Source organism: Atheta coriaria, unplaced genomic scaffold (genome assembly GCF_025399875.1).
Source record: "Atheta coriaria isolate IRGN ID8LTWV9N9 unplaced genomic scaffold, Caltech_Dcor_3.1 hic_scaffold_10_pilon, whole genome shotgun sequence".
Classification (NCBI taxonomy): domain Eukaryota; kingdom Metazoa; phylum Arthropoda; class Insecta; order Coleoptera; family Staphylinidae; genus Dalotia; species Dalotia coriaria.
The window spans coordinates 3,049,241-3,070,760 of NW_027045452.1; the positions used below are offsets into that span (position 1 = coordinate 3,049,241).

Consider the following 21,520-nt stretch of genomic DNA (forward strand, 5'->3'; position numbering starts at 1 on the left):
TTTAACGCGTAAAAACAGCATAAAACGACAAAATTTTTATTTTCAAGAATATTGCGCTTGAGCACAGTTAGAGTACACACGCCTTTGCCATACGGTCAAAAAGGATGCTATTTTAGACAAACGCACGTTTATGAGCTTTAATCTGCGTTTTAACGCGTAAGAAGCAATGCATAACAACAACTCGAGAGAATTTTACAACCTCATTAAGTTTTTGGCATTTGAAATTGCTCTACACGAACGCTTCATTAAGTCAAAAAACGGCACGCCGCTTTAATTGCGTCAAAACAGCAGTTCGAACGATGGAGGAACATTATTCGGACGTAATACAGCAAACAGCCGAGCAATTAACTGCGATTTAGAGAATAACAGGTAGACAATTGAACGTTTTTTCGAACCCGCCTTCATTCGCGGAGAAAACTGCAGCTATAAAAACGCATTTTAACAACAAAGCAGCAGGAGCTTATAGCGTTTTAACGCGTAACAGCTAAAGTAAACGACGAATGGATTTTTATTGTCGTTTTATATTGTATTATTGCGTCATTGAACGACAACAAGATTCCGACCATGTGGAAAAATGATTGCTAATTTTCAAGCTTCCCAAAACGGTAACTTGACCGAGTGTAACAACTGGCGTGGCATAACGCTATTAAACACAATTAATAAGATTATCGCGAAAATCGTCCAAACAAGATTAGCGGAAACTATAGAAAACACCCTGCGCCCGAACCAAGCAGGTTTTCGGCCGAATCGCTCATGCATCGATCATATCAATACCCTTCGTATAATTATCGAGCAATCAGTAGAATGGCGATCACCACTATTCATCGCCTTCATCGACTTTGAGAAAGCATTCGACAGCCTGAACCACGACGCTTTATGGAGGATCCTTAAGTCGCGAGGTGTACCAACAAAGATAATAAGCATCCTGCAAGAACTCTACACTGATGCAAACTGCAGTGTGTTACACAACGGTGAAAAAAGCGAAAGTTTTACGATACACAGAGGAGTAAAACAAGGATGTTTCATATCCCCATTACTATTTAACATCGCCTTAGACTACATACTAGCAAAGGTAGACCAGAACAGGGATGGGTTGCGCTGGACACTAACCTCGCACCTCAGCGACCTGGATTACGCCGACGACATCTGCCTGATGTCACATACGTTCGAAGGCGTGAGCCGACAGCTAACAACATTAGCAAGGGAGGCAAGTAAAATTGGCCTAAGAATAAATATTGCCAAAACAAAAGAAATGCGTATAAATACAAACAACACCTTAAAACTCCAAATAGATAATACGGAAATAGAAGAGGTCAAGGAATTCCTATATCTAGGAAGTATAATTGACATAAAAGGGGGGACCGACGCAGATATAAACAACAGAATAAAAGCCCAGCAATCCTTCAGAATGCTGAGCACAGTATGGAAGTCAAGCGTCTATACACTAAGAACAAAACTGCGCATATTCCGCACAAATGTAAAATCCACCCTTTTATATGGATGCGAAACATGGAGGTCAACGAGCTCAAGCACACACAAACTCAAACCTTCATAAACAAGTGCTTGAGAATGATCTTGCGCATATTCTGGCCAATGACAATCTCCAACGATGAGTTGCACCGTCGATGTGATGAAACTCCCATTATAAATCAAATACGCAAGAGAAAATGGGGGTGGATTGGGCACATCTTGAGAAGAGACGCCGGAGATATCGCCAGAAATGCGCTAGAATGGAACCCACAGGGGAAGAGAAGGTTGTGGAGCCGGCCAATACCTGGCAGAATCCACAATAGAGAACTCCAGAAACCAAAATATAAGGCTGGAACGAAGCAAAGGCAGTTGCCAAACAGAGTCCGTTGGAGGCGCTTAGTGAGGCTCTATACTCCACATAGGAACCAAGAACGATATATTATTATATATATATATATTGTCCACCGTTGAAGTTTTTTGGCACTTGTGCACGATTTCCAAATTGCTCTCAACTCTTATAAATTCTTGCATAAATTCTTATTATGTTAATCCGCCTACTTGTCACTACCTATTTAGGACATCAGATATTTCGATGTTGATTTAGTAATTTTAAATTTTTAGTTTTTATTTGATTGCAATGTTTTGTTTTTCTTTTTCTTGCAGAGGGCCGAATGTGTCCGTGTTGCATTTGCGCAGCACGTCAGAACCTTGGGAGACATCGCCGACTTCCGTGTTCACTTCAGTGTCGACAGGCAGCTCGCGTTCGTTCTCGTCTGGCCGCAGCACCAACACGAACATCACCGGCGGCCCGCCGCTGCCTAAACAAGAATCACTCAATTTCCCAACGTCCAGTTATAAATACGGCGTGCCCAGTTTATCTCATTCATCGCGGAGGGATCCGGCGTAATTTATATGCGCACCAACTGCAAAGGCACCGTTTCTACCGCGCTCGAACGCGATCATCGACAGTGACGTCAGCCCACCGCCTTCACCTGCCCCCGGCGGTTGGAAAAATGTAAAGGCGTCTTCGCTTCCAGTACAACCTCATCCTTCTACCCAGCGTAAAACCAAAACCCCATCGCCAGTCTTTGACAACACACCCAAGTATCCACGTATACCACAGACTAAGAGCTTGGAAGACACTTCAGCTAATAGGCGAACGAAGTTTAGCCAGAAGTACGAAAGTTCTTCGTCCAGCTCGCAGAGCCAGAGCCAGAGTCAGACCTCTCAACAATTCCGTAGCTTAGATAGTTACATGCCCCGTTGTGCTATGCCCAGACTCTCCGAAAACACAGACTCATCAATTGATGTCTACGAAGACGCCGATGATGAAGATAACAATAGTTCTTCAATTAACATGAGCATAACAACAAAACCTATTGCTATTCCAATGATGAGCATTAACAACTCAAAGATATCTCCATCAAGTAGAACTAGTCGACTCCCTTACCGGGCTGTGACCCGTAAAAGCCCAGTTGGAAGTGACACTAAACCAGCTTCACCCGGGTCGTCGAGTTCTTCAAGTCAGGAGTTTGTTCCATCGAGATCTCCGTCAGGAACAGCAATGCGTAGGACACCTCCAAGGCAGTATCAACATCCACCACCCCAAGAGGACCCTAAAGTTCGCCGCTCGAGGAGTCTGCAGCTACCGGATAAGAAAACAAACTTTTTGCCACAGCGCGTCTCGCCACAACAAGCAGACTCAACGTATCGCGTAATTAAAGTCCCACAGAGCACGAGCATGGATCGCTCCCAGGTGCCCAGGCGTACTCACATGGAGGACGAATTGAACGAGGAAATGCTGCGGGAAGCTGATATAGTAACCGGGTACATATACGGAAGTCGCAGTCGTGCTGCAGCTCAAGCACTACTAATGTCAAGATATGACAAGAAGGACCAGAATGGTCACGGGTATAAACCACAAACAAACCCGCCAAAAACCATTCAAAGAGGAGCCACCACACCAACGATCAACAATCAAACCAGTATGAAACCTGAGTATTGGAATACAGGTCAATACACATCAAGAGACCGTGAAGGGCCTAATATTCAAGGTCAAGCACCGCAGCCAATGATGAGGTCCTCACAGAGTTATCCAACTCATCAGAGGTCTTTGGATGTTGATGCATCACGTGATAGGAACAGGGATCGAGATCGTGAACGTGATCGTGAACGCGATCGGGAACCTTATAAGAAACGAGTACCACGTCAAGATGGTGTCCGTCGTGCTTCACCTAATGAGATGGAACCTCGACGCCTCTCGCCAAATATGCTGCAGGCAATGGACGAGCGTCGTCGAAGCAGTCCTAAATTTAAAAGCAGTTCATCATCAAGCAGCGATTATGCCGTAATCATTCCGGAGAAAATTCGCGTGCCGCGCAGTGCGAAAAGTTCCGGGGCTTCGACGCCCCTTGAAGATCCGAACCATCTGAACGTGAACAATTGTGCGCGCGGTGAAGTGATCCTCACTCGGCCAGGCAGTGCGCCCGGGAATCAACAGGCATCGCACAAGGGCACGTTTTTGGATAGTTCTCAGCGTTCCATGTCGTTGCCAAAGTCATTTTTATCACATCGACAAGGGTAAGTCAAAACATTTAATAAATTACAAAATCGTGTCGAGGTTTCCAATGAAGACATAGTTGATGTCGTGCTAAACACACCTAGAAACTAGAAACATTCCAATACTAGTTTTCACTTGCTTACACAAACCGCAAAGTGTGTCTGCCAACGTGACCCAGCCAATATCATTTGCAGTCTATTTATTCTTATTAATATAATATATAACTAATTAATATTAACTTACGCGTCTAATTAACGGTATAATGGAAGCAGAAATGTCAAGGTAACCTTTTCGGTTGACAATTGCTAAGAAAATTCGTCAGATAAGAAACAGTAAAACAAAACAAACAACAGGCGTGTCGACGACAATCGCACAATCGGACAATCGAAACGCGGAGAAAATAAATTAGTGAAAGCGTCTTCCTCCGAGTGCTTTATCTCTTTCACACGCCACTACACTACACATTGCGCCAAGCACGCTTTGATAGCCGACAACATCAACAACAACATGATTGCATCAAAGCGAATACAGTGGGTGGGCATTCACCAATACTAACAGTGAAACAAAGTAGCCGGGAAGAAATTGTTCCAGGTTGGCGTAAATTATGAAAATGGTCAAAAGAACACCACCAAAAGAAGAAAAAAATGGATTATTATTTATTTCGTGTACACCTGCGTTTTTCATCATCATGTTCGCATGACTGCAACGCGGTGGTTGATGTTTTGTTCTGGAACTAATTAATTCCTGAACATGGTTAACAATGTGCTGAATTTATCATTAATTCATGGCGTTTTAATTAAATTTTTGGAACGCAAAAATCGTTAAAAATTTCGTATTTCTTACAGCCGCTTAAAATTATTTATTGATGATGCAACCGTTGACATTTTCACATTCCTTTGCTATAATACCATAAAGAAACATTTTTACGTAACTTTGTGTTACATGTTTAGCGTTTGTAGAGAGTTTGTTGTGCGATTATTTCACATAACAAAAGTTGACATAAAAGTTTATTTATTATTCTACTTTTACAAGTTTACTAACGATATCTAACGGTCGTTATGTAAACTAAAATATATTGATTTAGATTATATTAGCAACAAGCTTTAACCCGCGGCTTCGCTCGCGAATATCTAAAATAATGAAGTTGCTTCCGTACGCGTATGTAGTCACAGAAGAAGTAACAATGAAGTAGAATGGCGGGAAGTTTAAAATGGCTGAAAGTATAGTCTATGGAAGTATAGTGTACAGTCTCCATAGGGTAGTCAATTGGATTTGATGTTGACCTAGCTGTCAGTAATACAGTGTGATAATACAGTGTGATGGTACTATAGTACTTAGGTTTGAGCTTCATTGCTGGAATGCTAGATGGCGTTAAAGTAGTCAAATAGCCAGATGCAGAGGTATTATTGGCTAAACAATTTCTTTATTTTATTTAAAAAATAATTTCTTTATTAAATAAACAGTAGCCTATAACCATTCGGGGACCACTAAGAATATGTGTACAAATTTTCATGATGATCGGTTAAGTAGTTTTTGCGTGAAAGTGTAACAAACATTTGCATTTATAATATTAGTAGGGATATGAGAATAAAAGGCATGAAAATACAAATTGTCATCAACTAATTAGCTACTTAACATACGGACGAATAAAAGATTGAGTTATCTTCAATTATCGCCGTGTTTCCGGTTTTTCATTTTGCGCACTTTGCGGTGAGCATATAGCAAACAAACCTACGCGCGCACCCAAATGTCATCTCTCAAGTGGAATTGTAATTTATTTTTCTTCTTCATTTTCTTTACGAGCGCAAATGTGAGCAAACTCACCTGAAACTGGCTGCAATAACAATCGTAATTGCAAATGTGCTTCTGTGCGCGCTTTTATACGCCACCGGGTATCTGGTAACTGTCAAATTGTGTAGGAAAATGGAGAAATAAATTACAATTGTGCATGAAAAACGAGCTGAATTTAAAAAATCGCAATTTATTGTATTCCGAACAATATGGAAAACAAAGCAAGGAAAACATAAAAATAAAAATAAACAACATTCGAAATTAATATTATAGCAGACTCAAGGAGCCGCAAATTTTGTTCCAGATGTTTGCGTTGCGTCCAAAACAGTTGCAGAGTTTTATTTGACTTTAATTCTCAAAAGGTCAACACTTAATAAATGTCAATTTCTAAAACTTCCTAAAATATCATAAATTGTGACATTAATTCAATTAATATTTCAAGGTCGTATTTTGTTATTCGTATCCATACAGAGTATAAATATTTAACACTTTGTTTATTTTCTGAACCATATGGCGTCGTGTAGCTGCCCTTGGACCACTCACAAGCTCAGACAATAACAATACAAACTAGTTTGTTGCAACAGCGCGGAGAAAATTGAATAAATGGTCATAATGCACGTTAACGCATGAATAATTAACATCCATTTTTATGCTTTAAATAATTCAATCTTAAACTGAACATATTAGCAGGTATAATAAATGGCTCGTTGCGCATGCACTTTAATTTTATTAAGGTAATTATAAACAAAGTTGCATAGAGTATAGAGTATAGAGCGATGGTGTATCGCGCTTTATAACTTCGCTGAAAGCTTCGAGCTTTAAATCGTTAAAGTTGATACATGCACGTAGGTAAACATTATTTCACCAGATAACTATAATCAAAATTAATGAAAATTTAAATTAAACTAAAATACACACACATATTGTATGTGCAATACCATAAAAAATATGTAGAGACAAATAAGGACCTAAAAGGACGAATAACAATGCAGGTTCATTAGTGTTTCACTTCTTGAAGATCTTGAGTTGTAAATCTCGGGTTAAACCAAGCGAAAAGGCCCTGAATTACACACCACATGCGTAATTTCAATTTTAATTGAGTTATTATCAAAGTGAGAGCGTTTTTAAACACCGACCCTGAATGCTTTTAATTTATTATATTACGCTGAGGTGAATTTGTGATAAATTTTTTCAAGTGTGCCTAAAATGACTTGTATGCGGTGTAATATGAATTATGGCGCAGTGTAAGGCTACTAAAGAGATGAAGGAATAGGAAGCTGAAGGGATGAAAGGATTTGCTCGACTCCGTATCGCCTTGAAAGGCGCAACACAAGCCCATAAATACATGAATGTGTATGTAGGCAACACAGTGTCCTTGCCCCTTAAGAAGCTGAAATGCGGATATGAGACACAAAGTTGCAGGAGGAGAGCTTGCCATATGGTTTGAAGCCGCCTAGAAGTACTGAGGGTACCTGGGGAGAATAAAGGTGGTCGCACGAGACGCTAGCTTGTTTTACGATCGTCTCTTCGGAAAGGAAAGAAGTTTAATTAAGATTTTCCACGAAAGGCGGAAAGTATCGCCGGCAAAAACTTGAATGTGCCTATATATTCGTAAACACTTATTGCAGACGACTGCTGTGGATGAAGGAGTAAGATGGAGAGTACTTTTGTGAGTTGAACGCAGGCAACCCGCATTCGCTTAAGGTTTTTTCAACGTTGAGAAGTTATGTAGCTACGGTGTAATGAAAGTTGCCTATATGTAGATGCTGTCGATGAATGAAATGAATGAAAAAGTCGGAGGAGCGTGTTGAATACGCCGCGCAACTTGCTGAAGTTATTACCTCGCCAGGCAAAAACGACAGCGTAATGAAATAATGTGCTTATTTCAAATCTTCTTTCAATGTTTTCGTCTGCGAAAGTTTTTTGATTTCCGTCGCTTTAATATCCTTTTCGTTCGTCGTGTGGGAGGATAAGTTTGTTTTTATTTTAAGCACCTTGAAATTTTTTTAATGACATTGTGCAAAAAGTACTTGTAAATGATTTTTTGGAGTTTATTTTGTGATTTTCTTATATGCATGGAGGCTTTGAGTGTGGGAATACGCCGGCATTGTAAACGTCCATTAAAATTTCAATTCAGTGCAAATTGTTATGAAAATGAAGTGCGGTTTACACCCGAACGCTATGCATTTCTGATTGCACTTACCAAAAGGCATTTTCTGTGGGTGCATACTCATAAATCGTCGACTTTTAAAGTAGTTTTATAGTTATCATCAACACAAAACAAAAAATCAAAATAATTTAATTTAATATTCGTAAAATAATTATTATCTTAATTAAATTAATTTATTTTGTTATTTTGTTATTTGTCGTATCTAATATAATCAAAAATTTGATTTATATTAAGTGAATATTGTTCAGAATGCAATGAACGCGCGAAAATGACGCTTTCAACAATTCCACGAATTGCAACGCATTACATGCTCCAAATGGTGCAAATCCTACCCGGGTGCAACAATTCCGCTCCCAATTAGATTACCTCATCGTGTCGCCGAAGAACCACAATGTCCGCAAGCCGTTGGGAACTCCAAGCACTCGCAATGTATGTCCAAGTGAGAATATAAATTACTTAGTTGATTTAAATGGAAATTGGAGTGCACGCTAAATAATTCGCAAGATTATGTTTGAAGAAGTGCGTGTGTTCACTTAAAGCAATTAAAAGTGCGTAGAAAATTAAATTTGGCGCTAATTAGTTTAAAACACACACGTTTTCCGCATCGCGGTGCGTCTAATGCCGTCGAATGCTTGTCGGTTGTGTCGAGCAACGGCGAGATAAGTTTAATAGTTCGACCTATATTTCGTCGTCGGCGTCGCGACGCGCTCATTATCACATCGCATCTCTTGCTCGCGCGTGACAATGTAGAATAACACAACTGCCTTTTTCCTGCAGTCGGAACTTCACCCTTCTCTAGTCTCTAGGTCTCCTGACTTCATGCCAACACAAGCTTTTAGCTAAGTTTTCCCTGCGGAAGACAAATGAATGGATAACAATTTTACCGCATAGCGTTTATGTTACAATGAACGAGTACAACGTGCAAAGCGCTTTATTGCCGTCGTTAGCGCATGAAAAATTCAATTACAGAGTGTCTGTCAGAACCCACAGCCGCTGGTTAATAATTTATTACGGCTTGATTAAAATTGTATTATTGTTATCGGACAGCAACAACAATATATTAAATGAAGCGACTGGCAGGAAAACGCTTTTAGCCGCGTGAATATAATAATAAATTTTTTATTTCAAATTTAAACGGCGTAAAATTCCCACATCGAAAAACGATATATAAAATTACAATACTCGTGTTATCAGTTGCTATTTGAAGCATGGATGAAAGAGAACAATAAGTGGATTAATGTTAAAAATGGCAATAACACATTATTTACAGGTAATGCTCATAATTTTATTCGTTCCATTAAATATGACATTGTTATATTTTTTATGTCATACAAAACTGTTAAATTTTAATTAAAAAGAGTTTGTTTGCTGTTAAATAACAAGAATAGCCATCCTTTGAGTATTTTGTTCTTTGACCACACTGTATGTAGTTTGTATGTGTTTATATGCCTATTTTAAACATAATCTACGAAGTAGCGACCTGCGAAATACAATTTAATTATAACCAGAACTGACAAATGGCGAGCACCTGCCACACCGGCTGCTTTGAAGAGCAAAATACGAGTACTACACATCCCTCCAGCATTCTGCATAGAACAGCCACACACTTCGCATGTTGGTACACAGAGTTCATTTCTACTTTGACTTTTCACATTTTGTTTGTGTTTACTTTCGGTCTCAGTTCTACAGAAAATGAACTCATTTCTCAGTATATGAAATAAACACACTGATGTAAAATTTATTTAAATTTTCTTTGCTTAATTTATAAAAGTACTAGCTTTAACCCGCGGCTTCGCTCGCGAATATCTAAAATAATGAAGTTGCATCCGTACGCGTCTGTAGTCACAGAAGAAGTAACAATTAAGTAGAATGGCGGGAAGTTTAAAATGGCTGAAAGTATAGTCTATGGAAGTATAGTGTACAGTCTCCATAGTGTAGTCAATTGGATTTGATGTTGACGTAGCTGTCGGTAATACAGTGTGATAATACAGTGTGATGGTACTATAGTATTTAGGTTTGAGCTTCATTGCTGGAATGCTAGACGGCGTTAAAGTAGTAAAATAGCCAGATGCAGAGGTATTATTGGCTAAACTATTTCTTTATTTTATTTCAAAAATCATTTTTTTTTATTAAATAAAAAGTAGCCTATAACCATTCGGGGACCACTAAGAATATGTGTACAAATATTCATGATGATCGGTTAAGTAGTTTTTGCGTGAAAGTGTAACAAACATCAGGACTTTCGCATTTATAATATTAGTAGGGATATCTTGATGCTCCCGGTGTTTATTTACGTACGAACATTTAATTAGCGGATTATTTATACTCGTCGCGTTCTATTTCTGCCAATTTTCCTGTTGTGGCTGAGCGCAGGCATTCAGAGTAGTTGTGTGCGTTGTGTTGGCGTTTTCCGTTTTATTTTTACACGGCTCGCGAAATTAATGCGTCAGTCATTCAGTTCGTGCCAAGCTGCGCGAGCGATGGTCACGACTAGCTGGCGATTATGAAATGAGTGAATGAAATCGAAGCCGTTTTAATCACGCACTCATTCATTCGTATTCGTCTGGCTTCTATTTGCGTTTCAGTCGAGCGTTATACACATTTCAGTCGCTCGGAAATTAAATAGATATTCAAAAAAAGTTTCACATCCAACAAGCAAACATTGTCACTTCTTATCTGTGCTTATATTTGCCATGTGTAGTCGGTATTCAAGCGGCAATTAAGTAAATCAACATCATTCATTAAGGCTCCTTAGTTACAGCTGGTAGTTTCTCTTCATCTTCACCTCGCTGGTATGCTTGTAGAGATCTCTGTTCTCTAATTGTCTAATTGAATTAATTGCGGCCGACTGAAGGTGAACGTGTCCGCAGGCTAACAAACTAAACACACTTGCACTACGACACAGTTTGTATGTGTAACTAGAAATTAATTGCACCTTTGTTGGGTGTAATGAACGCTAGCGTATCATATTCTTGCACTTTGTAACATTTCACAATATATAGCTCAAATTGTTTACGTGGAAGAGTAAAATTATAAGACCACACAGCGTGCATTTTTTTATTTCTAGATTTCCTGCAACAAATTGTGCACAATAATTGAAGTGTTTTTAATGATACGGTATTTTGATGCAGCGCGTTTGTTTTGTTTTATAGTTTTTAGTCTTCCGGAATAAATTGGCTTGCCCTGTGGTGGTTGTGCTGTGCATTTCTGCATTTTATAGTTTCGCTTTTTTCCATCCGCCGCGAGCCCTCGATCGCTTTTTGTCCGGTCGATATTTTTTTTCCATCAGCGATTTCCGTCGATAGTTGGAGCGCATCGCTGCATGTGATTCCATTCCGGAATCCGGATGAGCCAGCCAAGCAAACAAAACAAACATTACCGCATTAAATTTCTCTAGAAAATTCTATTTTTGTCTGATGAAAAAGTCCCATATTTTGAAGAGGTATCAAAACCTGTATAAATATTGATGCCGCGTCGCAAACACGCAATAAATATTCGAAAATTGCCAATCGCCGAGCACCGCAGCGTTGTCACAACTTTGAGGTGGAATTCACACTTCGGAACCGACGCCATGCAAATGCGGTCTGAATGCCGCATGACGAACACAATTTCCGCGTCGGACTGCGTCGAGACAGCGATCGGTCTTTAAATTTTAATAACATTCACAGCTCTCTCACACCCAAATTGCCATCCATAAATCATATTCAAAAGACCGCCTTGCTAAACCGGATCAATTCAGTTCCGCACGTGAAACTAGGCCCATCAGCTGATGGTCGAGACATAGCTTATGGCCTATTATCATTGATATAGTGTTGTGTTCGTATAACTGTAACAAATGGACGCAACCGCATAAATTATGAAGTTGTTACTAAGACCGAGGAAATATTCCTATTATGATGATGTGGTCACCCAAATAAATTTCGCATTTCCTGGTGTAAAATGTCATCCAAAACCCGATAAAAGTCGCCTTTAATCAGAGTGCCTCACGAAACTATCTAGTTTATAGCTTGTTAAATAATTCTCGATCATTTTGTGGTGCATTTAGAGCGTAAACAACCCAAATCTATTCAAATCTATTCGGCGATCATTTTATGTTAGCTTCGAGTTCCACATTTCCCTGATCGAATTCTCGTGCACTGTGCACATAAACATTTTCCCCCGTTTTATATCCAAAAGAGTCGTACGTCTTGTGCGCTTCCTCTGGTCTCTTTCTTTGCTCCTTACTGTTTGCTGTATATGTGTATACATTCACATCCCCATTCCCTTCGCGAACATCTGTTCGAGGCAATTATAAAACGCCCCAGAGATTGGGATTTTATGTTCACTTATATTCACATTCCCATTCACAAACATGATGTTGAAAGAGCGAAGTGAAGAGGAGAACTTGGTAAGTTCCGCTCCAGAAGCACATGCATCGCTGTGCCTCTGCAGGAAGCTGCTTATATCAATATTTGAAAACGAAAAAGGAGAAAATACGAGGGAGGAATCTAAAGTGGAAAGCTCCATAGAAGAGGCATAGACTGCCAGACAATTAAATAATGGAGGAGGTTTGGTCTACTTTCCCCGAACGTCTTCTGGGTTTCTATGAAAAATTTGCAGAATTATCAGGTTTGTTTGCTCGTAATCTGCGAGCTGTGTGACAGTCACCTGACTGCTGCGCAGCAAATGCAATTTATTCTAAAGCCACAGGCCCAGGGATTATTTTGTCAATATTGTCAACCGGAATATTTAATTTGGTTCATGGCCAGTTCATGACCCAAACAGATCTACACATCTACCAGCAGCTTTGAAAGCTGAAAAGTAAACACATCCATATTAATGAGTGCAAAGCAAGTTAGCAGTGCAGGTCAGTGGAAGGGCTCATGGATTGACGTGTTACACCAGTTTGCAATCTGTTCTAATTGGGCAGGTGTCACGGTTGCTAGGGTTTCAGTAAACGAAAATTTCCAACTGCTGCCTGTGCTGAATTTGCGCAGTTTTCGATTTTACCTGGTGGTTGGCGAATCGTCGTTCCTAACGAGGCCATCGAAATTTCCATAAAAACCGCACAGAAAAATAAAATTAAATCGTTTTCGGTCAGCTGGTGCAGTAAAGGTGCAATCTGTGCACGGAAACCTTTCCACCACGCACCGCTAAGCCTGCCATCTCTAAACATAGCACCACCAAACGTAATTCAATGCGAGGCTACAGCCGGCATGTGCTTGAGCCGCCTGGCTCAGTTCTTCTTCGGCGTGTTCGCGGCTCGGTTCGTTGCGGCAACCGGCTGAGTCAAGTAATCCGAGTAGTGCGCAAGAATAATAGTGCTTAGTTGCGCCCAGTGGGAATGTTCCGCGGTGTAATTTAGTGCAAGAAAACGAGCATCAAGAGGAAAAAGTTCAATCTACATCTGAGCTGCACGAGCGTGCAGTGTATTCACCTATCATTACATCGGTGATGATGTAATATTAATTTTTTTCTACGTGAATCAAGTGCATGCGCTGCGGTCTGGAAATTTTAATGTGCACGTTGTGAATCTCATCTCAAGCAAATGGAATCAGCTGGTCATTGAAAATTTGGTTGAAAAAAGTGCCTGGTATGTTTTCGGATTAAAATGTATTCGTTGCGGAACGATAGCGTGAAGAATGGCATTCGCTGCGCGTCTGTGGATTGCCTCGCGTCCACCACGAAGACAATCTGCACCACGATGACGATGACGCGCAATATCATTGCTGAACACAAGAAACCGAAACCGTCACGTAGGGCTACAATGTAAGCAACTTTTCGTTTTGTGTTTTGTGCTTCAAAAATTACCTTTTTGTGTGTTTTGTTTACTTGGCTGTAAATTACGTTAGCATATGCACGAGACAGGAAATTTGTGGATTGCGGGGACAATATAATGAATGTAAACGTGCGCGTTCCACGAAGAAAGCTCGAGAGAAGATTAAGTTAACATGCAGCTAATGCAACGAAAGCAACAAACGAAAATGCAAATGAACGGCTATAAATAAAACGCATTAATGTCAGGCGCAAGAGTTGCACGATACTCAACGCAAACTCACTTTGGAAAAATGCTTCAATTGTCTACGTTGGGTGATTCAGGCAGACAATGTTTATTGTCTGTTGCACGTAATTAAAAGCCATAGTAGACCAATAACGACCGATTTACTAGATGGGGGATGACCTCACGGAAATTGCGCCCGCTGGGCAAGCAATTCGTTTGTTGTCCCCGCTGTTTCAGTCGCATTTTGGCAATTCGATTGCGGTCACAATTTGTATATACCCTGGGTAATGCCTAAAACCAGAAATTCCACCCTAGATTTGCGGGTTTACTGATAACGCTAAATCGAAATTCAAAATTACGACGTTTTTTCCTGGAATTTAGACTTAAATATATTTAAATCATGATAGTAAAGCTTTAAAGCATTAGATTTACATGGAATAATGACTATGATTAGTTAGATTGATGCTTTCGCATTGTTCTATTGTGACAGGTTAGGATCGATCGTTAGGGGCTGCAAGGCTGTGATGTGAAGTTTGATCATCTATTAATAGATATGTTAGTTGACATTTGAAACTCAACTGATGCGAAATTAGATGGATTGATATCAGTAATCTCGAGATGAACTACAATTGATTGGTACAATCATCTAAATCAGGCCAAGTTCATAACCACAAGCCACCAATGCGATTTAAAATTCTAGAATTTTTTTTAGTCGTTTTTCTTTGAAAATTAACAGCTGTCCATGTTGTTGATTTTTTTTTTAATCTTTCCCGCTGTGCCCAACCTGTTGTTCAGCTGGTCCCAGGTAGATTTCGCCCAATTTCAAGCTGCATTATAAACTTCTTGGCCTGGGCCCATCCCTGTGACAGCAGTCACGTTCACACAGCCTCCGAAACAATAATTATCCGCTCTTCTCGGAAGTCACTTTTTTTACGGCCCAGTATCACAAAGCAAATGTTCTATAAAATGCTACAAAGTACAAAGGCAAGAGTTTAACACAAAAATTCATTTACTCTTTCTTTCACTTGCAGCTTCATGTTGAAACTTACACAATTTAATGCAAGGTATTAACTCGACACCGAGCGTGTATATATGATGCATGAAGCTTTCGAAGCTGCCCAGGTGCTTAGGAAGAGTTGCGTTGGAAAAAAGTTACGCGAGGCAACAAATTTATATTACGCCGCACATTATTACCCCGGGCATCATAAAAATATATACCTACCAAGGCTGTAAAGAGTGTAAAGTGTAAAGACTGCCGGCAAGCGAAGAATGGAGAGCAAAGCGCGGACAGTGTCTGCGCCAGAGATAAACTCCTGTTGACACGACATGTGCGCGAGATTTGTTGAATGATAAACGGAAAAGTTTATTTATTTTCGAGCTGAATACGCCGGAATGTTTAAATGTTAAAAAGTCCCACAGCGTTTATTTTTTATCCGGAGGTTACGTACATATGCGTTATTAAAATAATTTACCTACCATAATTCTGGTTGAAAAAAAATTATATTATTTTATTTTTAAATGAAAAAATGTTGCAAATGGTCGCGAAACATTCATAACCATTAATTTACCTCACAAATATTGTATTATCAACTTGCTAAATAATGTAAAAAATTTCAAGCGCGAATATTTTACATTTCGAAAAATACACTTACGATGTGCCGATATAGATTAAAGTTTGGTTTTAATTAAAGCATTAAAAACATTTTGTTACATAAATTTCAATAATATGTAATTCAAAAGGCCGAAATGCAGAGCATTCAGTTGAAATTGCCAATATGGATTCCACGTTGTGATTAAAAATACAATATAGTCTATTATTTCTGTTATTTCCAATTACGCTTTGTTGACAGCTGTTTAATTATAATAATGAACTATTGCCAATGAAGAGCTTTTTGTTTTGACGCAAATGGTGCGTTTCGCGATTGGAAATGACCGCTTGTTATTGATTTTCTTCCGCAGTGGGGCGAAAAGTTTTTAAACATTTTTTTTATTACCTGTTTTCTTGGTTTTCTTTCGCGACGGTTTTTTGTTTGATGCATTTCCAAGTTGACTTGTTACTGATAAATTATATCGTTCCTGTGTGGCACGTCTCGCACGTCTTCATGACACATTTACGTTGTTTATTGATCCGCTGTGTAAAAATGTTGTTTTCACGTACTGGCATTTTAGCGATGGTAAAAATTTTTACTCGACGCCGCACGTTTTCGTTTTATGCGAAATTGTGTAAAATATGATGTATCGAAATAATTCACCTAGATATTTTACTTTAACCTGGTGTGTGATATAAAGTTAATAACTTTATTACTTTTTTTCTCTCGTCTCAGATTAGATCGACGCTAGGAAGTTAAAATAAAAGCATCCGCAGCGGTTTTTAATCGAAATAGCCCGAGCTGTTTGATGATATCATTAAGTCATCAACTCTATAATTGGATCATAATTAATCAAACCAAGTCTAGTGGCCTGGCATTATGAGATGTAGCGGGAACTTTTGGTCCTAATTAATCTCTAATCGCTGGAACCATCTCAGCCGTTCGAATGTTTGTCGTTTGTGTTTCTTCGATTGCTGTTCATCAATCTTCTTTTGTGTGCTTATGTTGGTAATTTACGCTACGCTTGACCGAAGCACAAGAAAACGCGCAGTGAATTTTTTCTTTTTCTTGAAAAGTGTTTCGCAAAGTCGTTGTTTTAGCATGCCGCCAACAATAATGAATAGCAATTACTTGTACAAATAAGACGGTGCAACTTGCACCGAAATAAATGAATACGAAATGAGTTTGTGCGCGGCATGTTTGATGTGCATACTGTGCTTCCCGTTATGCTGCATTCAAACTGTTCAAACGGAGAGAAGCCCGACAAGCAGACGCTAACAAAAACGCATTCAATGATTCAATGTGCAAATTGCTCCTTTACTCGTTTGCACTACAGCAAAGTTGAAGGGAGCCAATTGCGTAATGTTGATTTGAAGATAGCCAGGGTGGCTTGTTCTGATTATGCACATTGTGTAGCTTCGTTTGTTGTCGGTAGTTTTCCATTTCCGTATTATCTTTTTACTTCAAAGTGCAAGCTATGATTTTCACTAATGCAGCAACTACAAAAGTGGATAATATTGAGCAAATTGAAGGCTTAGGATAATTTAAAGCCAGTGTAGATTAAATTTAGTGAAATTAATATATAAAAGATCAAATGAACTGAAAATATATTGAAACAAGCTTTAACCCGCGGCTTCGCTCGCGAATATCTAAAATAATGAAGTTGCTTCCGTACGCGTCTGTAGTCCCAGAAGAAGTAACAATGAAGTAGAATGGCGGGAAATTTAAATGGCTGAAACTATAGTCTATGGAAGTATAGTGTACAGTCTCCATAGTGTAGTCAATTGGATTTGATGTTGACGTAGCTGTCGGTAATACAGTGTGATAATACAGTGTGATGGTACTATAGTACTTAGGTTTGAGCTTCATTGCTGGAATGCTAGATGGCGTTAAAGTAGTCAAATAGCCAGATGCAGAGGTATTATTGGCTAAACAATTTCTTTATTTTATTTCAAAAATAATTTTTTTTATTAAATAAAAAGTACCCTATAACCATTTGGGGACCACTAAGAATATGTGTACAAATTTTCATGATGATCGGTTAAGTAGTTTTTGCGTGAAAGTGTTACAAACATCAGGACTTTCGCATTTATAATATTAGTAGGGATATTAGTGGTAGAAATAACAGATTATTCACATTCAAGTTCAGTTGTTTAAAAAGCAAATTTTGAATCAAAAATTAAATTTTGTGGATAAACTCGCTTGCGGGATGTACATTTAGGGTTAAAATGAGACAAAAGCGCAATCAACAAATACTTTACACCACACTAGCTTATTTTCTGCATTCAATATCAATTTCACTCGATATTGGCGTAAAATTTTCGAAAAATTAAAACTTTGAGACACTAAACATTTCTTCACATAGCGAAATCCTAGGCAAATATTATGCACACACATTTTACTCCGCTCACACATGACTGCTTATTAAAACGTCATGCGGTCGGCCAGTTTGAAATTCCAACCGGTAAACAAATAGTGCGTGCGAACGTAATAATAATGCTTGCGTCTGCCTGGTGCTTGTTTACGATGGCACGCGTGGTTGTACAAAACGTGCTCACGACTTTGCGCATACATTGCAAGCAGTAACATCGATTTCACAAGCGAGATTAATTGCGGCCGGCCGCGTGCGCGCTAGTATTCGATACGAAAATGGTAATAAATGTGCGAGCGCTCGCGCCCGTCCATAAATGTATGCAAAAACTAATTACGGCGCTTAATTAATCGAAATTTAGCGTGCGGGTAAAAGTGTTCGGTTCGCTTCGGTTTTGCTTGCTGTTTCATGTGGTCCAATGACGGTATGCTTAACATGTGTGTGTGTATTAATAATATTTGAGGTATTATTGATGCGAAATATGAATTATAATTAATGGGGAGGAGTGTTTTAATTGTTTATTGATGTACAGTGGAATATTTTGGGTAGAACGCATGCAATGTTTAATAAATTATAGGTAAATACGGTTTTTAAACATAAAAAGTGATTAAATACTTTAGTCACGGGTTTTAGTCACGGGGTGGAGTTTACGCCTTACAATGACAATTTCTAATGTAATGACTTTCTAGGAGATAAATGATTATATTCCACATACGCATTATGTAGATTATTAACACTTATTTGTATTAGAAATATCTTCGTCTGTGGGCTTAATGCGACATCCACCTGGTCGCTTTATGACAGCTTATAATACGTAACGAGCACGCTTTATGACGACGAGCACACGACATTTTCTGCGCCATTCGCAAATTTCAGCCTCCAATGCATGCGTTTCTAAACAGCGCCGAATGAGAAATGAATTCGCATCGAATGATCGTAAAAGTCGCCGGGCGTAATTGCAGAGAGCGCGGAGTTGTCGACGAAGAGGTTTTCGGGGCGGGCTCGTAAAATTAATGGACGCATTAAAATTGACGTACGATTATAATAGCACACCGCAGCGAATAAAATAAATTTCCACGACCCACCCACCCATCGATGAAAGTCGACAGGTTTTTATTTTGCTATTTGTTACTAACAGTTACTTTGCAGTTTAAATTGTTTTTCTTCAAAATAACGGCGTAATTTTAACTTGATAATTAGCTTATTTGGTATAAACTTGCAAAGTTTAAACTAACTTGCAATTAGTGTTGATGATGTTTACTTTCTATTTCGAATTGGAAGTAAATTTGCGTAACTACGACGTTTCACCCCCTAAGAAAACGTCTAAGGCGTTTAATTGAAAACTCAAAATTCGCAATTCGCACGCACCTCTCGCATAAATTAAGTGTTTAACGAGTTTAATCATTTTCAAACTCTGTCGTTGCTAAATTTCAAACAACACTCACAAAATGTAGAGTTTGGTCTAAAAATAAATTCACTTAAAGTACGCATCTGCTGGGTTTAGTGTGCGGCACATTCTTTTCTTCCATTATTCTTGTTGATCTGGTATAACAGGTATTCATAGGAAGTGCGACTGTGAGATATGCTGGCGTTCGATGAATGAATAATGCGCGTTGAGCAAGAATAGTTTTTGTCGCGTCGGTGCCACCGTTTTCCTCTTATCTGCTCGCACAAATATCTGATGGCGTCACAATGCGGCAGATGTGAGCGAGCATCTGAATGTGAATGGCTGCATTCGTAAAGTACATTGAATCGTCAAAGTAAAAGTCACAAATTTCGGTACGTTTCATTTCAATAGCGTTAGAAATAAGCTATAGAATATAGGCAACCCAATACACATTCAATAAGAATTGAAATATGCATTGAAATTAGTGTATGTAGACTTTTTAATATTTTGTTTATTTAAGTGAAAGGTGCAATTTTCTTGAGTCAATAGTCATTGCACATCTGCCGTCAGCTGTTGACGATGCATGGAACGGTTATAAACGGTATTTTCATATTTTTGCACATTCTGCAATACTGCAAGTTGTTTAAAATGTAAGATCTGCATAAGACATAAATCACAGTTGATGATTTTATGTACTACGATTTTTCTGCTCTCGGTTATTCTGAAAAATAAATTTTTTTATAAAAAAAAAACCGATATTTTGCTTTTTGTGTCTTCCATGTACATATACCAATCTCCAATGAAATTTCCTTTGAATACAGCATCGCATAGAACCCATTAAAATAAAAACGCACCGTGCCTATTTGCAATCGCAACCAAACTGCTGTTCCTTTTGTTTGAACAAGTGGGAAACCGGCTGAAAATGACACTTCAAAGAAAGAAAGAATAACAAATGTGTGCATACAGATGCAAAACGAAAGTTTTCCTGTCGGAGAACAAACTATAAATAAATCTAGTAACGCAAGTGATATGTGACATTACTGTTTGCTTGCTGTTTGTAGTTTGAGAGTACAATCAGCATCTGTACAAAGCAAACGTTTAACTTTGAGTGTTGTACCTCACGTTGTCAGGCAATCAAATACATATTTTCATAACAAATTGAATGCATTGTTAGATTGCGTGCCAAGCGAATAAATTTCACTGCGCGTGGTTGATAAATCATTATCGCGATTTTGTTGTTTTTTTTTTTATTTATCGGCTGGTGATGCACCAGTGCGCTTTCGGCACGGCCAATTATCTACCGATATGGCTGACGAACAATACCCTTTGTACATTCCGTAACGTTACAAACTACAATCAACTTTCCATTGAGGCTTGTTTTATTTTGCATCGTTTAAAGCTGAAGAAAAACGTAAAACGGCTTATTGCAATTTGTACGAATACCAGGTATTCGATAATGTCGCTTGTAACGGTGAAATGCAATAGTTTCTTTTTCATATTCTGTATTTTATAAAATAAGTGATTTTTTTGTGGATTTCATTACCATTGTCATGAACAACAATCAAAAATATTTAAATTTCGCGCATTCTTCGCATTTTCTGCATCACATCAAAATATTTTTATGAAAATAATTTTTCTCCGTTCATTTTAATTTTTTTTAATTTATGTTTTGCTGAATCTACCTTTACAAGTGTATTTTAGATAAAATAATATTTTCTATATTTTTCTATTTTTTAAAATTTAAGCATTACTTTAATTTCAAATGTAAATTTTATGTATACGTAAATTGTCGCGAATATTTATGAAATTAGCCCGATGTTTTTTTCTTCGCGTTCATGTCATGTTTGTGAGTCCGTGAGCGATTTCGCTAAGTTCGCATAGCTTTTCAGCAATATTCGGTTTCAATATGCCGCGTCCTTCCTGTTTCTACTCGCGTCTCGTGCCTCGCAGGAATTTTCTCAAGCGTTTTATTACATCAAATGTATTGCGTTACTCGAAAACAACGCAGAAAAAAAAACATCAAACTCGTGATCCTAAAAGTGGCATTTTCTTACGGGCGACGCGCGTGAAAAGAAAGTATCTAGATGTGTGAGAGCGTTTTATTGCTTTACTTAGTCCGTTGACATATTTATCAACACCAGATCAGAGACGAATTATTGTCTTTTTCGTCGTGTTTATCGGCGATTTTTGAGTTATAACTTT

The 21,520-nt window shown here is 38.6% G+C and overlaps 1 protein-coding gene and 1 long non-coding RNA gene across 3 annotated transcripts in view; one reads left to right on the plus strand and one right to left on the minus strand.

Annotated features, from left to right (window-relative positions):
- The first annotated feature begins 2,404 nt into the window (after positions 1-2,404).
- Positions 2,405-21,520, plus strand: part of RhoGEF3 (Rho guanine nucleotide exchange factor 3) — a 30,152-nt gene continuing 11,036 nt past the window's right edge. For both annotated transcript variants that reach the window (XM_065314179.1, XM_065314180.1), the window contains exon 1: positions 2,405-4,050. In XM_065314179.1, coding sequence (XP_065170251.1) covers positions 2,726-4,050 — 1,325 coding nt within the window. In that variant the 5' untranslated portion in view covers positions 2,405-2,725. The remainder of the gene's footprint in view (positions 4,051-21,520) is intronic.
- On the minus strand, positions 14,499-15,103 carry LOC135800856 (uncharacterized). Its single transcript, XR_010550227.1, has 2 exons — positions 15,021-15,103; positions 14,499-14,940 (listed from the first exon to the last, which is right to left on the minus strand). It is a non-coding gene; the product is annotated as an uncharacterized lncRNA (long non-coding RNA).